Source organism: Sturnira hondurensis, unplaced genomic scaffold (genome assembly GCF_014824575.4).
Source record: "Sturnira hondurensis isolate 20B ecotype Veracruz unplaced genomic scaffold, ASM1482457v3 Scaffold0021795, whole genome shotgun sequence".
NCBI lineage: Eukaryota > Metazoa > Chordata > Mammalia > Chiroptera > Phyllostomidae > Sturnira > Sturnira hondurensis.
In genome coordinates, this window is record NW_028094426.1 from 12,432,686 (window position 1) to 12,450,664 (window position 17,979).

At 36.8% G+C, this 17,979-nt stretch overlaps 1 protein-coding gene across 1 annotated transcript in view; it reads left to right on the forward strand.

Annotated features, from left to right (window-relative positions):
- The window catches only part of LRP6 (LDL receptor related protein 6), a 137,466-nt gene that overhangs the window by 85,644 nt on the left and 33,843 nt on the right, over positions 1–17,979 (forward strand). Inside the window, exons 8-12 of the mRNA XM_037033816.1 lie at positions 10,107–10,323; positions 11,051–11,340; positions 12,602–12,828; positions 16,105–16,289; positions 16,937–17,263. Coding sequence (XP_036889711.1) covers positions 10,107–10,323; positions 11,051–11,340; positions 12,602–12,828; positions 16,105–16,289; positions 16,937–17,263 — 1,246 coding nt within the window. The remainder of the gene's footprint in view (positions 1–10,106; positions 10,324–11,050; positions 11,341–12,601; positions 12,829–16,104; positions 16,290–16,936; positions 17,264–17,979) is intronic.

Here is a 17,979-nt window from a genome sequence, read left to right on the forward strand (position 1 = left end):
TTCTTTTGTTGGATTTGATCTGCAATAACTAAATCTCAGAGAAGGATTACAGTTCTTGTTATTGTAGTGAAATTTTCAATAGACTGGTGTTTGTTTAGCATTTCATTTACAATTTTGAGCTTTGAAATCTGCCAAGACTTTGTAAGTAGGAATGAAATTAGAGGCTTTATGCAATTAATAGAGCCCCTATTCAGCATTTTTTGTTTTTGCTGTTCATTTGTTTTTTATTTTGGATTAACAGACGACTTGGCTTTTATGTTTGGTTGAGAATTATAAAGCTACTTTTGTGTTTTAGTTACCAGTGGTATTCTTCAAATATGTCAAAAACTCTTCTGTGCCATGATAGATTTTATTAGTTTACAGACCAATAAGTAAACAATGTTTTATAGGTTTCTAGAGTGTTGTCTTTGAATGAAATAAAGCTGTTTTCAATCAAATCTTATAAAATTAGCTATGGTTTCTAGATAGCATCATATACTCACATAGACATTTTTTCTTTCTAGCCAGGTTTCTCTTCCTAAAATTCAGTAGTGCTTAGTGCTTTTTACGTAGTTAGCATCTTTTGTTTGCCCAAAGTCATGGAGCTTTCTATCTAGAAAAAAATGAATGGAATTCAAGTTTCCTGATTCCTAATACAGCACTTTTTGTGTTGTGCTCTGCTGCCTCTTTTTGATACTTACTCATTTTGAAATAATTTCAGACTTACAGAAAACTTGCAAGAGTAATCTTTCACCCAGCTTCATTTTACATACCCATGAAACAATTATCAGCATCAGGAAATTAACACTGATACCATTTCCATTATGTATCCCTATTATATATATTAATTGGAATTCTCCTATAGGGAAGAGCTGCCCCCTCACCTCTGTTTACTCAGTTACCAGTGTGGACTTGTGGACAATTATTTTATTTTATAGGTTATGTCCATTATTATCATTATATTGTTGTAAAAATTGTCCCAGAATTTTCATTAAAAGCACCCTCAAGTTGACTCGTGTCATTTTAATATGCTTTCTGCTTTATTTTTTAAAAATTGTGGTAAAAACATATAACATAAAGCATACCCCCGTAACCATTTTTAAGTGTACAGTACAATAGTGTTAATTATATGTCCATTGTTGTATAACAAGATCTCTAGAACTTTCTTCTCTTGTGAAACTAAAACTGTGCCTCTTGAAGAACTTCTCCTCCCTCCCTGTCCCCCAAACTGGCAACTGCCATTTATTTTCTATTGCTAAGAGTTTGACTAGATACTTCATATAACTGGAATCATGCAGTAGTGTCTTTTTGACTAGCTTATTTCACTTAGCATAATGTCCTCGTGGTTCATCTATGTTGTAGCCTATGACAGGATTCCCATCTTTTTAAAGGTGGAATAATACTCCATTTTATATACCACATTTTCTTTAACTATTCATCTGTGTGTGAGCATTTAGGTTGGTTCCACCTCCTGGTTATTGGGAATAATGCTAAGTGAACATGAGTGTGCAAATAACTCTTGAGAACCTTTTTTCACTTCTGGAAGTATACCCGGTAGTGGGGTTGCAGGACCATGTTAGTTCTATTTCTAATTTTTCAAAAGCCCCTGTCATTTTTAAAGCAGTTTCTGAAGCAGCAGTATATTCCAGCTTTATCTTATTTCCTTTGCCTCAGCCTTGGAATCAGCTGTTGCTCCACGGACCCATCATTCTTTTCATGAAGGAGTAGTATTTAAAACCAGTGTGTGGGCATATGGCATGCTCATTGGTACTGGAGTAATTAATTTACCTTCTAGTACTTAGGTGTTACAATTTTTTCTTTACCCGGGGAAAATAGGGTTTCTTTTAGCTGTGCTTGAAAAGAATGAGAGAAAGCGGTTAGTTTTCCCTTGTTAATGTGCTCATGTTTTCCCATTAGGTTTTATTGAAGGCTCCAGGACAGTGGGGCCTCAGAAATGTCCTGAGAAGTAATTCAGTAGAGTTGGCTAAGGTGGTATTGCTGTTTATTTTAATGATGCCTTCTGAAAATAATCGGTTACCAATTTTATAGTTTTCCTGAGTAAGTCAGGTTTTAGAAAGCTTTGGTCACAATAGCAGTTCTTAGCTCTGTCTGTAAAAGGACATAGTAACTGCAAATGCTTAATATTCTAAGCATGTTCTTGGAAAAAAATTAAACCTAGTGCAGCTGTGATACTTTCCCTTCATATTAGAAATCACTTGTCTTTACTTAGTCATAATATAGCAGGAACTGAGCTAAGAGGCTTTGGATGCATCACTGTAATTGCCCTTACTGCTCCCTTAAACAAGTGGATGCTTCTCTTTACTTCCCTTACTGGGTCCAGACATTTCTCTTCACTTGTCACTCCAGGGAGGTTCTGCACGACTGAAATGTTATTTGTACAGATATATATTCTATTTCTAAGTGCCTTTCTGTGAAATTATATTTTATGTCCTATGAAGTCTATCATCTGTTTGTCTCTCTCCTATATTTCCAATTCACTACTTGTTTTGGATGTCGCCTGGAACATTAGGAGAAGAATGGTTCCTTGTGGGCGAAATTTGGCTTCCCTTTTGGGGCCACATAGCGTTCCCACTCCAGTTCGTTGTATGATGGGTGCCTGGTTGCCCTGTTGTCATCTATTTCTTGAACGTGTCTAGTCAAGTAAAGTTGCGTAGCAGCAATTTTGCTTGTAGACTGGCTGCATTCCAAGGTCTCATGGGTAATCCTGTCTTGACATTTAATGAACTGATGAAACTGCTCCAAAAACCGGATGTGATGTTTATAGAAGGTTTGCTCTTACCTCCTCTCTGTGGAGATAATGTTCTGGTTAACCCACATCTGTTTCCTCTTGTAGCTCACATTCTCCGTGCGGTTTGGGGATATTTGAGAATGCCTCAGAATGTTAAATCTATACCACAGTGTGGTTGAAGCAGCTGAAACCACTGGAGACTCTGGTTCAGATTTGTAGGAAGATTTTAGAGGTGACAGAAGCCTAATTTCAGTTTAACTAATTAAACCACTCTGAGGTAATAGAGTGAAGCACACCCTCAAGAATCGCCAGAAGAAGATTTAAGTAGTGTTGACTCACCTATTAACAGTAAAAGGCTAATCAATCTTTTGGAATCGCCTAAAATGGTTCACTTGTTCTGGGTTCAGAATATACAAGCAAGCTTTTACCGGGGGTTGTTATTTTTAATGTAAGGGGCTTAAAACCCTATTTACCAAACCTAGAAACCTGTCCAGAACTGTTTGCAGTTGGGTGTGAGAAATGTAATAGTGATTTTCTTTGAGCCAGAGCAGCATGTTCTTGTTTCACTGTGTTGCTTCTGTCCAATAGAAAAAGGTTGTGTGGTTGGTAGAAGAGAAATATTTAGGGGAGAAGCTAATTTCCTATAAAAGTGCGAACTCTGCACAAATAATGAAAGAAAAGTTTCAGAGAGTAAGCATTGGACTCACATAAGAAAATACATGGTTCTTCAGGAGTGAAGCTCTCACAATCAGATGTTATTTAAGCTGTCGATCCCTTAATCTCTTCAGAGGATTCTCATCATTGCTTTCTATAGATTAAGGACAAAAATAATAACATTTATTAATAACAGCTCTTCCCCTGGCCTCCTTCTTTCCCAACCGTTTCTCCCTTGGACTTGCTGTTTATCTTTCCTCCATTCTTTTTTTTTTTTTTTTTTACTTAGGGAAACTTCACAGAGACAGTAAAACAGAGTGAATATTCTCATGAACCACCCACCTTCAGCCATTGTCAGTGCGTGGTCAGTCTAGATGGTCTGAAAGGGGGAGCCAAGGAGATGACAGATAAGGGTTCTCTTATTAATATCATCGTGGTTTTAATACTTCTGTTTTGAGGTGCCCTAAAAGCAATGAACGAATAAGACCTTTGCTCTTATAAATCTCAGCTAGTGCTTTGAAATGTAAATTTGCAAAAAGATAGAAAGTGGTGGAGTTTAGTAATTTTCATCAGAAATTGTTTTTGAAGTAATTTTTACCCATATTAGAATTAAGTATAGTGTAGCCGAGGAGAAAGGAAAAACCAAATTAGACACTTGTCTGTGGGTTTACTAAGCCTGATGGGCCTGTGACAACCCTGAAAGTGGCAGGTGTAAGAGGGGACAGAGATCTAATCTAAACAGGAGTAATTTAATTTTATTGTAAGCAGTATAGTCACCACCATGAAATTCTAATTCTGCGTAGTCATTATGGTAGGCAATAGCTACATATAGTAATGGAACAGGTAGAATGTGGGAATTCTGAATTGAGATGCTTGAAGTGCAAAATGCATACTAAGACATAGTATGAAAAAAATAAAAATCTCATGAATAATATTAAAATAAAAAAATATATTGCCCTGGCTGGTTTGGCTCAGTGGACTGAGTACTAGCCTGTGAACCAAAGGGTTACTGGTTAGATTCTCAAGTCAGGGCACATGCCTGGGTTGTGTGGGTCAGGTCCCCAGTAGGGGGCGCACAAGAGGCAACCACACACTGATGTTACTCTCCCTCTTCTCTTTCTAAAAATAAATAAGTAAAATCTTTAAAAATTTATATACTGAAATAAAAATATTTTTGCTGTATTGGATTTGATATTTGATTTAATAAGATATATTAATTTATTAGGTAGGCTTATTAACTTTCATAATTTGGCTACTGGAAAGTTTAAAATCACACACACACAAAACTCACATTTGTGGCTGGTATTCTATTTCTCTTGGACAGCACTGTTCTAGACTCAACCCTGTTGTAAAACGTACAACAGACGAGAATAGGAAGACGAGGAATTAAGGGAAACAATGCACTTACAAAATTACATTTAAAAAATCTTTACTACATCTTAATTACATTAATTTGAAATAGATGTGCTGTATCTAGCTTTAGTGTGGGTTTTATTTATGCCCCACCCCCAATCCACTCTCCCCCCCAAAGACTTTTATATTTTGCTCTTGAAGTGAAAGAACAGGAATAGCTGGAAAGTCCTAATGCCCAGGTAGGTAAAGCTATAGAATCCTTAGTTGTGGCTCTTAGAGAACTCTGTTTAAGTTCCTGGGCATTGTGCTAAAGATTTTCTTAAGATCAACATTACCATTTTCTTTTTCTTTCAGATGTTGCTAAAAACCTTCCTGTGTCCTTTGTTCTTTTTTTTCTTCCCAGAGACCCTTGCTTGCACTTAGCACAGCATTATTAACACTGATCCAAATTCTAGTTTTGTCCAGGGACTGAGTTGAAGATCAGCCAAGTGTTTCTGATGTACAATCAATTATGTGTGGTTCTGAAATCTAAAAAAACTCTAGAAATCAAAAATAATTTTTGTTAATTCATTTGGTGGTGACCCTTCCCTGAAGCAGTGTAAGAGTATTTGTAGTTTTTATTTGTCTCTCTTTGCAGAAAAATGTATATACAGGCAATGAAGTACTGGCCTGGGTAGAGGTGACATGCTATGAGCAGTTTGTTAACCTTTCTAAATATTTTTTTAAAAATCTACATTCTGAAATACAGCTGGCCCTGAGACATAGATAAGAGATTTTTGGACTTCTCTTAACCATCACACAGGCAGTTCTGTGAGAATTACCATAATTCTATATTTAAGATATTAATTTTTAGCACAAACAATCTAAACACAGAGACGGAGGTAAATGAGATCTTGGAAAAACAGCCTTGTTATGTCATGCTCCTTAAAATGCTTTCAGAAGTTTTTGTTTTCTATAATGCTCCTTATCCTGAAATTTCATACCTGCCATAGGGTGGTGTCTGCCTGGCACTGTCTTCTTTTCTTCTTTAAGTACCTTTTGTATTCTTTCTTTTGCCTCAGGGAGTTTCTTTCAAAGCACCCTTAACTCTGTGTGTGTTAACATGTGCTATTTCTCTTATTGTGGAAAAAATCCTTTTCTCTTTGTCTTTGTCAAAATTCTCCTAATTCTTCAAGATGGGTTCGAATTTCTGCTATTTCCTGAAGGTTTTCCTGGTAAGGTATAGATAGACCAGAGAAGGGTATAATTTACTTCTAGATCGTAATTCGTAAGCCAGAAGAGGGCCTGTAATAAATTTCTTAGCATTCATTGTACTGTCTTTCATGGTGATTTGCACTTACTAGGTATGTTTATGTTTGATTTCGGTGGGGAGTGGAAAGAGGGTCTGGCAGAGCAGCGAAAGTGTGCTCTGATCAGTTGTCAAACTGCTCCTTTTTGTTTCTTGTTTTAGTTACTGTACACCTAAGTAGTATAAGCAAACAATAAACATGGGGGTTTGAAATGAGAATAAGGCACTGTAGTTTTCCACTAGTTGACAGAGTATAGGAAGGTCTGTATTACTTTTATTCTTCAGTTTAATTTCAAAGGGCAAGAACCAGCAACACATCTGTTACTGTGCTGTATTATACAGCAGGGATCCTTAATTTTTAAATCAGTTCTTATTTGCATGTGAGAAGCTGCCAGTGAGTTATAGAGCTTATATTTGAAATCCAAATCTAATTCTGCCAGAATATTGTTTGCTAATCATGAGATTTTTTTTTTAGAGGAGAAGAATGAGGAGTAACTGCTAAATAGAGGATGCTTAATTATTAAACTAAAAGGATCTTTTGGAATTGTGCTTTTATTTTTCTCACCGTGATTTTCAGTTTCATTTTTTGCTCATTATCCAAAGTCATACTTAATCAGCTGTCCTATATCTAAGTTGCTCATTTATCAAAATGAACCAACAAAAATGTTGCAGGGTGACATAGCTGAAAGAGAAGAGTTGGTTGACCCTGTAACATTTTTGAAGTTGGAATTTAAATTTTATTTTTATAGATAACTTCACTATTAGGTATCTAATTCAGTATTAGGCATTTAGATTGGCAAATTTTAATAGAAAGGCCAATATTTGGGCATAGTGTTCAGAAAAATCAGTATTTACGAAGTATAAAGTAATGTATATTAACTGATTTAAGATAATACCGAATGAAACTAAGAATAAAATTTGATAATGTTTAAATACCATAAGCTTGTAAGGAAGTAGTGTTTTAGAGTTTTATGATATGGAATATTAAGCACTTGGTGTTTGATGCTCTCTGATAAGATGATGAACTCCGCTTGATGGAAAACGTAGGTTCACCCTTAAGTATGTGGCATTTTAGATGAGGTAGCAGTGTAGTTTCTGGGAGAAGGGAATTCTGCGATAGAAACTGATGAGACCTTAGATTACAACTTTGCATATTTGTAATTTTTCTATGCAAGATAATAGCAGAAGCCATAAGCCTTGATGGGCTTTCTGAAGGGTGTTTACAGACAGAGAAGAACTCAAATCTTGAGAAATACCCACCCAGATTTGAAAGAGGAAGAGGGAACCAGTGAAATGGAGAGATAAAAAGCAGTCTTGGCTATAGAAAAAGAAATAAGATGATTTGCCACAAAACCAGTTGTAGAGTTTGAGTGGGTGGTTAAGATGGTCAAATGTTAAAAAAGTGGCAAAAGAGCTCAAGAACTGAGAAAAGCAAGAAACTAGTCATTGCCTGTTTTCAGTAGTGACTTAACCTGAGGCATGGATCGGAAGCCATTTGTAGGCAGGTAAGGAAACAAATGATGAAAGGCAGAAGCAGCTGTTAGAGATCACATTCAAAGAATGTGGCAGTTAAGACAGAATCATTCAACTTTTAAACAGTGCCTTCATAAAATGGGGGAAATTGTGTTGTGTTAAAGGCAGAAAAAAGGGCCGTATGGAGATGGAGAAATCGAAGATCCTGGAAAAGAAGAAAATAGTCTTGGGAGAGAAGTTCTTATAAAGGGCATAGAGGAAGATACTAGAGTCAAGAGATAATCTCCCTATTAGGACAGAGAGGGAAAAGTGTAGAGTTTTCAAAATATGCTCTCTCCACTAAAATAGACATTTCTGGATTATATGTCCAATGAAGGAACCATTTTCACCCTGATCAGTTTCCAGGCAGTAATAGAATGGGACCTGAAATTCTTTCTCAGAGCACAGCCATTAGAAGGGAGCAGGAATATATCCCTTCTCCAAAAGTAAGCAGTACAATGCACTTTACATGGATTTAAATTTGGGGCAAGAATTCCTTTCATTCATTCAAATGGCTGAGCTGTAGGATCTGAGGATGAGAATTGTTAATAGAAATTTTCACTTCCATTCTTAGGAATGTTCCTTGGGTGTCTTAGGAAACCTTTCTTCTTTTAAACATTATTTAACAAATATTTATTGAGTTCCTTGCCAGGCTCTTTAATAGCTGTGGAAGGCACATCAGTGGATGAATTAAGGTTCCAGCTATTCTAGAGCTCACATTTTTTAGATATGTAATCTGCCCTTTTCTCTGTTTAGTCCTTTTACTCTTAAACACCAAATTAATTTTAAGATATAGCACTGACAGCCCTGACTGGTATGGCTCAGTTGGTTGGTCATTGACCCACAAACTGAAAGGTCATGGGATCGATTTCCCATCAGGGCACATGGCTGGGTTGCGGGCCAGGTCCCCAGTTGGGGTCATGCGTGAGGCAACCAATTAATGTTTCTCTCCCTCTCTTCCTCCCTCTCTTCCCTTCTCTCTAAAAAATAGATAAATAAAGTCTTTTAAAAAAGATAAAGCATAAATATCATAAAATATGTCCAAGAATGATCTGTAACAAGAAAATACAAATATAAAAAAACATAAGCTCATGGCTCAAAGAGAACTTACTAACTTTAAACAGTATTTAATGTAGGAATTGGATTTTAACTATGTTTATAACTGTTTTTTAAAGAATTTTAAAAGATATTTTATTTTTCTATCTTTAAAGAGAGGGTAAGGGAGGAAGAAAAAGATGGAGAAAAACATCTATGTGTGGTTGCCTCTTGTGCACCCCCTGCTGGGGACCTGGCCTGCAACCCAGGCATGTGCCCTGACTGGGAATTCAACCAGCGACCCTTTGGTTCGCTGGCTGGTGCTCAATCCATTCAGCCACACCAGCCAGGGCATATGTTTCTGACTTTAAAAAAATTTATTTAAATGTAGATTTATCCAGTTGGCTTAATAGAAGTTCTCTTGTATCTGATGTGAACAGATAAACAATTAATATAAATTTCTCTTTCATCTGATATAAATCAGATATTTATTGACATTTGCAAGTGAAACTACTAGGCATAGTTTTGCTTGCTCAATTTTTAAGTATTTTGTCTTTTTCAATGGTTTGGCTGTTCTTGGCATATCATTAGGTTTTGTAAAACTTTTAGGGAGGATGGATGAAGAACATCTGGTTGTCATTCCATCTAGGCAATCACAGTGTTGGCTTACATGGAATATTTTTACCAATTATCTGGATAAAAAATTAACACTGCACATAAGATTGTATTTGATATATTTTTGTAAATGGGTTGGAGGCAGATATTGATTACATGTACATGTTTTTGTGCCAGAATAACATTTCTGAAGGCTAATTTGCCTGGCACAAGGTTACCTTAAATAGTAGAAATGGTCCCAGTTAGGTACTTGCAAGTTTGTGCTTTAAAAGACCTAGTTTATCTTTTAGAACAGAAGATGCTGCTATAATTATTAATATCAGAGACACCTTGGTTACTTCTAGGGAAATTGCTAATGTTTATGAGACTGTCAGAATGAATTGAATAATGTTAATTTTAAGTAAAAACAATAAAATAAAAAATATACTAAGCAAAGGAGTCCCAAAAAATACTTCAGCTCCAACTCTGTTTACAAGCTGTATGACCTTATATGAATCTGTTTCCTTAGGTGTAAAAAAGGCAAAACTCTTAGGATAATAAAATAATAAAACAAATATGCAGTGAAATAATGTATGTGAAGGTACATTATAATTGGAAAACAAATGTACAAACTTAAGGTGATGATATTGTATATTTAATTTTTACATAGTCATTTAGTATGAGAGATGCATACTAAAGCTAATATTGTCAAACTTTTTAGAAGAAAAGGTAGTAAGAGATTGGGGAAATAGAGGTAAAATATGAGCTTATACTGACTTTGAGATCATCCTCATTAAATCAGCTTTTTGTCATTTTGTGAAAACATTGTAATAGGGATAAATACTTTTGGATTTTGATGTCACTGGCAAGTTGCATTTGCCATTTTCACATACATTTGAAGAATAAATATACATCTTTTTCTCTTTAAACTTAAACCTGAAGGTCATGAACACCGATGGCACTGGAAGACGAGTGCTAGTGGAAGACAAAATTCCTCACATATTTGGGTTTACTCTGCTGGGTGACTATGTTTACTGGACTGACTGGCAGAGGCGGAGCATCGAAAGGGTACACAAACGGAGTGCAGAGAGGGAGGTCATCATAGACCAGCTCCCTGACCTCATGGGCCTGAAGGCCACAAACGTTCATCGGATCATTGGTAAGCAGTCCCAGAGTTCTCTTAGAGGTGAGAGCCATGGATGAGAAAAGATGGAGATAGGCAGAACTTTACAAAGCAGCATTGTAAATTGCTGATGTTTTGAGGAAGTATAAAAATCATCTGTTAATTTCTTTTTTATTTTTCAAATCAGAAATGAGTCTTTTAAATGTTGCCTTTCTATTCTGTCCACATAGTTTGATTTGAAGGGAAACACAGGCACACATACCCCCTTCATCAAAAGAATTCAGTCCTGTTGTATGAATAACGTAGTTTATTTTAAAGCTTACTGTGGGTACAAAGGGAAGTATTTTTTCATACTTTAGTTCATAGTTGATCTGCAAGGGAGTTTTGAACTGCTCCATTTCCAGCCTTGGCCAGTTCACCCCTCTTCAGGCCCTCACTCCTGGAAGGTCACGATACTGATGCCAATTTAGTGAAGACACCCAGTCGGCATAGCGTACTGCAGCTCAGAAACTCCTGGTCTCTAGCACTGCTTCTCCAGCTAGGTCTGCCCAGTAGCTGGGGCCATAGCTCACAACACTGCTCCCGGCCTTTTATTCCATCAGTGCTCTTAATGCTTATTTATGGGACTAGAATGGTACCTCTGGGTTTGGGAGCAGATATAATCATAGGTCTCTGTGAACCCATTGCTTAGTAATTCTAAAGTAAAAATGTGTTGATTATGTCAATGTGTGTCCTTCTGTGCCCTTTCATAATTATCTTTTAGGTTCCAATCCCTGTGCTGAGGAAAATGGGGGATGTAGCCATCTTTGCCTCTATAGACCTCAGGGCCTTCGCTGTGCCTGTCCCATTGGCTTTGAACTCATCAGTGACATGAAGACTTGCATTGTCCCAGAGGCTTTCCTTTTGTTTTCTCGAAGAGCAGATATCAGGCGAATTTCTTTGGAAACGAACAATAATAATGTGGCCATTCCACTCACTGGTGTCAAAGAAGCTTCTGCTTTGGATTTTGATGTGACCGACAACCGAATTTACTGGACTGATATATCACTCAAGGTTGGCAAAGAATTGGAATATTAAAACTGGGGACTAAAAAGGAGAGCTTCTAGATCAACCTCCTTCATTGCTTAATAGGCAGAGTTCAACAAAGAACTTAAACTTTTTAAAGGAAATCAAGGAAAAACCCCATTCATTATTTAATTAAGTGCCTTTTAATATAAGATACTTTGCTTGAATGTCTAAATCAGTAAAACATAATCTTCCTCTACTTTCTTCCATTTGAAGGTAACAAATGACGTTTTCTGCAATTAGAGAGTAAGCAGTTGTATATTTCACGTAAATGGCTTACGAAGACTTGACTCTTCACTTTTTTTCAATAAAATTTTGGAGTCTGAGGTAGAAAATTTCAGTTATGAGGTGCAGCACAACTTTATTTTCTTTTTCCTAGAATAAATATTAAAAAGCATACTAAATCAAAAAGGAGTTCTCAGGAGATCTAGAGAATAATGTTTTCTTCTTCCAGATTGTTTTGGGCTTGTTTCACATAACTTGTGTAAATTTTTGTCTAACGTGCAAAAATCATGGGGTATTGGAGCCAGAGTAGGATTCTAATAATGTTTAGTAAAATCTATTGAGTGAGTAAATGAAGTAAATAAATAAATCTTGGCTTTTACTTTGGCCTTCTAACTTTCCACATCTTGAATATAGAGATGATCTCTATTTTGCAGGGCTATTTCGAGGATTAAGTGAGAAAATATATGCACACAAAGTACTTAGGATAGTGCTTGACAGGAAGTAGCAGCTGTTATTAATAGTTTGAATTATGGTTGTTTTAAATTTTAGAGACTTCAAAGCTACATAGGGATGATACGAATGTGGAATTAATACATTTTATATAAGGTTATAAATTTGTTGAGACCTTAGATTGACACAATGACATGGCATATTCTCAAGTACCTTCAGAAAGCTGACTACCAGTTAAGAGTCTACAATATTCTGGTCACATCTCTCTCACTTGATTACTAATAAATTTTAAAAAGAAACTCATTCCACTGTCTTATCAGAATAAGTTTTTGGTCCTTAAGAGTCTCAAAAATTTCTCCCTGAATGGGCAATAAAACTTGAGATCACAGTTGCATTTATTAGTTTGATACGGTTTTTCCCCCCTGGGGGTGCTCATAAAATATATGAATTGTTTTAAGAGACTATGCCTCTGCCTCTTCTGGATCCTCCCACCCGACAAAACCTAAAGCCAACATCTTCTCAGTAGTGTTTTGGACTTAAGCCAGTTAACTTGTTGTTAATCTTACTTTTGCAGACCATCAGCAGAGCCTTTATGAATGGCAGTGCACTGGAACATGTGGTAGAATTTGGCTTAGATTATCCAGAAGGCATGGCAGTAGACTGGCTTGGGAAGAACTTGTACTGGGCAGACACAGGAACAAACCGAATTGAGGCGTCGAAGTTGGATGGACAGCACCGGCAAGTTCTGGTGTGGAAAGACCTAGACAGTCCCAGAGCTCTTGCATTGGACCCTGCTGAAGGGTAAATAGCTTTATGTATGCGCTCTTTGCAGCTGCATTATGTGTGGCCTTGTAAGGGTTATATTCTTAATGTCTTAATTTTTATTAGGAATCAGACAACTGAACTACAAATAGGCTTTATTTTAAAGTCATTAGCTAACGTTTCACTGCTTTAGAATTCATTATTAGCTGAATTTTACTTTTGTCACTAGTACATTGGGTGAAAAAAGATTAGTGAAATGGATTAATAATTAAATATTACCAGTCTTGTTTGTATACTAAGTAAACAGCCTTTTTAAAGGTAGCATCAGGTCTACATTTATTTGTACTCTCTCCCAAGTTGTACCAGATTGCAACCTATTAAAGTAAATCCTCTGGAATAATATGTGCAAAGAAATAACTGCACTTAAAAAAGCTCCACTTTATAATACTCATTAATTCAGGAGGACAGCTATTTTAGTCATTATTATAAACTTGGAGACACTTTGGTATTCAACAGTTAACTGTTTGATAAATAGTAAAGTATTTATTTACAAAATGACGTTTTCTGAGAACAGATGATTTTTCTGCATGGTTTAGAAAATTTTAAAAAGCCAGCAGCTAAGAGATCTGAAGTCTGAAGAATAATTCCACATTTTAATGCTTCTTGATGCAAATATTTTAAAATTTTATTTTATTGCATTTTTTATCCCCGTTTATCTCCCCTATACTCTCTTCCACCTCCACCCACCCACCTTCCCCCATAATCATACTGTTGCCCATGTCCATGAGTTCTTTCTCTTTTTTTCTTTTTTGCTTGATCACTCCACTCCCCAATTACGCAGAGCTGTCAGCCTGCTCTCTATTTATGGGTCTGTCTCTATTTTGCTTGTAGTTGAGTTTGTTCATTAGATTCCACACATGAGTAAAATCATATGGTATTTGTCTTTCTCTGACTGGCTTATTTCACTTAGCATAATGTTCTCCAGGTCCATGCATGCTGTTGTAAAGGATAAAATTTTCTTTTTTATGGCTGAGTACTGTTCCATTGTGTAAATATACCATAGGTGTTTTATCTACTCATCTACTGATGGACACATGGGCTGCTTCCAAACCTTGGCTATTGCAAAACTGCTGCACATGAACACGGGGGTGAATATATTCTCGTGAATTAATGTTTTAAGTTTCTTTGGATAAATTCCCAGAAGTGGAATCACTGGATCATAAGGCGCTTCCATTTTTATTTTTTTAAGGTTTAGTTTATTTATTTTTAGAGAGAGGGGAAGGAGAAAGAGAAGGGAGAGAAACATTAATGTGTGGTTGCCTCTCATGCACCCCATGCTGGAAACCTAGCCTCTACAACCCAGGCATGTGCCCCAGGTTGTAGGGCACTGGGATTTCAACCACAACACGTTGGTTCTTAGGCTTATGCTCAATCCACTGAACTACAGCAGCCAGGCCCATTTTTAACTTTTCAGGAAACTCCATACTGTTTTCCATAGTGGCTACACCAGTCTGCGTTCTTACTAACAGTGCACAAGGGTTCCCCTTTCTCCACATCCCCAGCAATACTTGTTTGATGACTTACTGATGACGACCATTCTAACAGGTGTGAGGTGATATCTCATTGTGGTTTTAATTTGTATATCTTTGATGATTAGTGACATGAAACATCTTTTGATATGTCTATTGGTCATTTGGATGTCCTCTTTGGAAAAGTATCTATTCAGGTCTTTTGCTCACCTTTTAATTGGATTGTTTGTTTTTTTGGTGTTGATTTTTATAAGTTTTCTGTACATTTTGGATATTAACTCCTTATCAGATTTATTGCCAAGCATGTTCTCCCATTCTGTGAGTTGTCTTTTCATTTTGTTGATGGTTTCCTTTGCTGTGCAAAAACTTTTTAGTTTGATGTAGTCCCATTTATTTTTTTTCTTTGCCTGAGGAGTTATATCAGGAATAAATAAAAGCAGAAGTTAACAGTTTAAACATACAGGCATATTTTACCATCTCTGTTATTAAAAATAGTTTTTCTGAAGTGACTTTAATTCCATGATTAGCTAGTTAGCCACTTAATTAGAAGGCCATACCAAAGACAGCTCTGTGCTGACATGTTGTGGTTGGATTATGGTCATCTTTTACTTTGAGCTTTAGTTACCAGACAGATAAATTTAGTAGTTGGGACTAAGGACTTGAGTTTATGTGGCTGCTGGCAACTGTGAGATTTCTCTCACAGTTGTTTCTCTTTGGCTCTTGTGGTGTGCGCGTGCCTGTCAGCTGACAAGTACAGATGCAAACAAAGTCCAAGACCAAGTTTACTTTTTCAGAGAAGCGTTGCTACCCAGTCAGTCATCAGCTGACAGGCTGACGAGTGAATGTCCGTCCTCAGGTATTTGACTAGAGCTGGCATGTGGAGTGCTTTCCTAGGCCTAGTATTTAGGGTGTTTTGAAACTAGCACCTCGCTAGTCTTAGTTGAAAGGGCAGTTGGCTAAGGAATAGGATCTAGTTCTCGCTCTGGCGTGCAACTGGCTTGAAGACGTTAGACAAATCATTTATTCCTTTTAGTGCTTTGGCCTCCTCATAAGTAAAAAGCCTGTAGGACTGTAGGGCTTCTCCAAAGGTAAAGTGAAAAACTTAACCAAGTAAAACAAAAGCAGAAGAATATTTTAAAGTTTTATAGTGATTACAGGAGTAACATTCACTGCCCAAATGACACAGAAAGGGGTGTCCTTGCTCTTGTTCATAGAGTCTGTTCCCTGGGACCATGTTGACCAAATACATTAGTATTTTCAAACTTCGCTTTTTCACCAATTAAAGGCTATTAACTTATACTTTTGATGTACTCCAGCTGCTTGATTTTGGGGAGAGTTGATTATACAAGTCAAAAAGTAAGTTTAAAAACTTAAAAAGATAAATTACTTGTATTCAGAAGTACATAAAGATATTTTGTTCAGAAATGAACCAGATTCAGACACCAGAGCTTTAATCCTTTCCCAGTGTCTTGAATATTAGTTTTACAAATGCAAGTGTTGCAATAAGGAACTCATTGGTTTGTTTCCAATTCGTAGGTTTTGGATGGAACAGATTCATTGGAAAAACTAAGGAAAGCTGACTCACTTCCTTTTTAGGATATAAGAAAATATATTTAGCCGAGGGTGCCAAAATAATTGAAAAACTCCAGCTATGATTTTGTTTTACCAATTTCCTTGATTTAATATATATTTTCTTTAAAGTTATTTAATGAACTGTGCCTGAATCTGGCCCTCTCTCTCTGATAACCAAAAGTGAAATGTTGAATGTCCGTTTTTTTGAGTTTAGATTTATGTACTGGACTGAATGGGGTGGCAAACCTAAGATAGACAGAGCTGCCATGGATGGAAGTGAGCGCGCTACGTTAGTTCCCAATGTGGGGCGCGCCAACGGCCTAACAATTGATTATGCCAAAAGGAGACTCTACTGGACAGACCTGGACACCAACCTGATAGAATCTTCAAATATGCTGGGTAGGCTCTCCTTTTTATTCACAGATAGTAATGTATTCTTCTTTGTATATTGCTCTTTCTCTGCAAAAATCAGAAAGATTGCTATTACCATTAGGTAGATTCTATCAATAAAACTTCTCATGAATGTCTAGATTCTACTTCTGTTTGGCATCGTATTCTGCTTATTGTTACTAATAGTGGGCTAGGCACTTGGACTCATATCTCTTCATTATGTGGAAATTTCATTATTGTTGTACTTGTAGTGGAATTTATAACTCCCTAGATATTCCTGCAGTGAATGTTTGTATCAGTACAATAAGATATGTGCGTTTCCATTTTGTTGTGGAAGGAAGAAGAAAAATTGAACTATAGATTCTTATGGAGAGAAAATAAAACCACAATCAAAAGAGACCATTTGCAGGAGTTTAAAGAAACTCAGAGATTTATAGCAAAAATATAAGCTTGAGGCATGGGGTCAGGCTGCAGATGGATTGATTTCACAGGACTGGTTTGGTTTTAGAATTGCTTTTAAATGAATTGTTCAATTTTAAATTGCTTACAAATGTTTGTTTTATAGGTTACAATTTGGGGGAGGGGGCAACAAGACTCCTAGTCTCACATATTTCATCCCTCCGCTTTTCCCCCTCCCACTGCCTTTCCGAAAATAGGACTCAACCGTGAAGTTATAGCAGATGACTTGCCTCATCCTTTTGGCTTAACTCAGTACCAAGATTACATCTACTGGACGGACTGGAGCCGACGCAGCATTGAGCGTGCCAACAAAACTAGTGGCCAAAACCGCACCATCATTCAGGGCCATTTGGATTACGTGATGGACATCCTCGTCTTTCACTCCTCTCGGCAGGCAGGATGGAATGAATGCGCTTCCAGCAATGGGCACTGCTCCCACCTCTGCTTGGCCGTGCCAGTTGGAGGTTATGTGTGTGGGTGCCCTGCCCACTACTCTCTCAATGCTGACAACAGGACTTGTAGTGGTAAGCTGCATGTCCCCCAGAGCAAACGGATTAGAGGAGAAAGCAGGACTTTGAAAACTGTGGTTAATGTTCTTTCTAGAGTAAAACATTGTAGGACCCCTAAGTTGGTCATTTGCTTAATAAAAAAGGGAGGCACTAGAGATGGAAAAATACATGTTTTTGTTATTTTTTACTTGATGATACCTAGTTGATATTATGGAATATTTGATGTTACAGAAAAGTCTTTTACCCTTCAGTATTAAAATTTAGTTCAAAATTTGCATAGCTTCTTTGGGAGACAGACAGTCCTACATGTGTGCTATACATAATTCATATTTATTCATTGTAAAGGAAGAAAAGAACAGTGCAACAAAAAGAATCTCCAAAATACAAATACCTTGTTCTTTGAAGTTCAGAGAATAGGCTAAATATTAAAAAATTTAAGTGTAAAAAATGTAAAAGGCCAGATAGAAAAGGCACGTGAGTAAATTTAGTCCAGTATGAAATAGTCACAAGTAGTTGGGAAACTAGAAAGCACTTGCTGTGAACATGGTGGGTGGTCGCTACTTAATTCCAGTTGTTGTTACTACATCTTCTTACTTAGTCTTGAACCCAGATTTTTTGGGGGGGCTACAATATCTCCTGACCTCAAATGTTAATAGATAGTGTGTATTAAATGCACACACACACAGCTAACATCAAAGCACAATGCATAACAAAACATGTTGGCTTAGGTA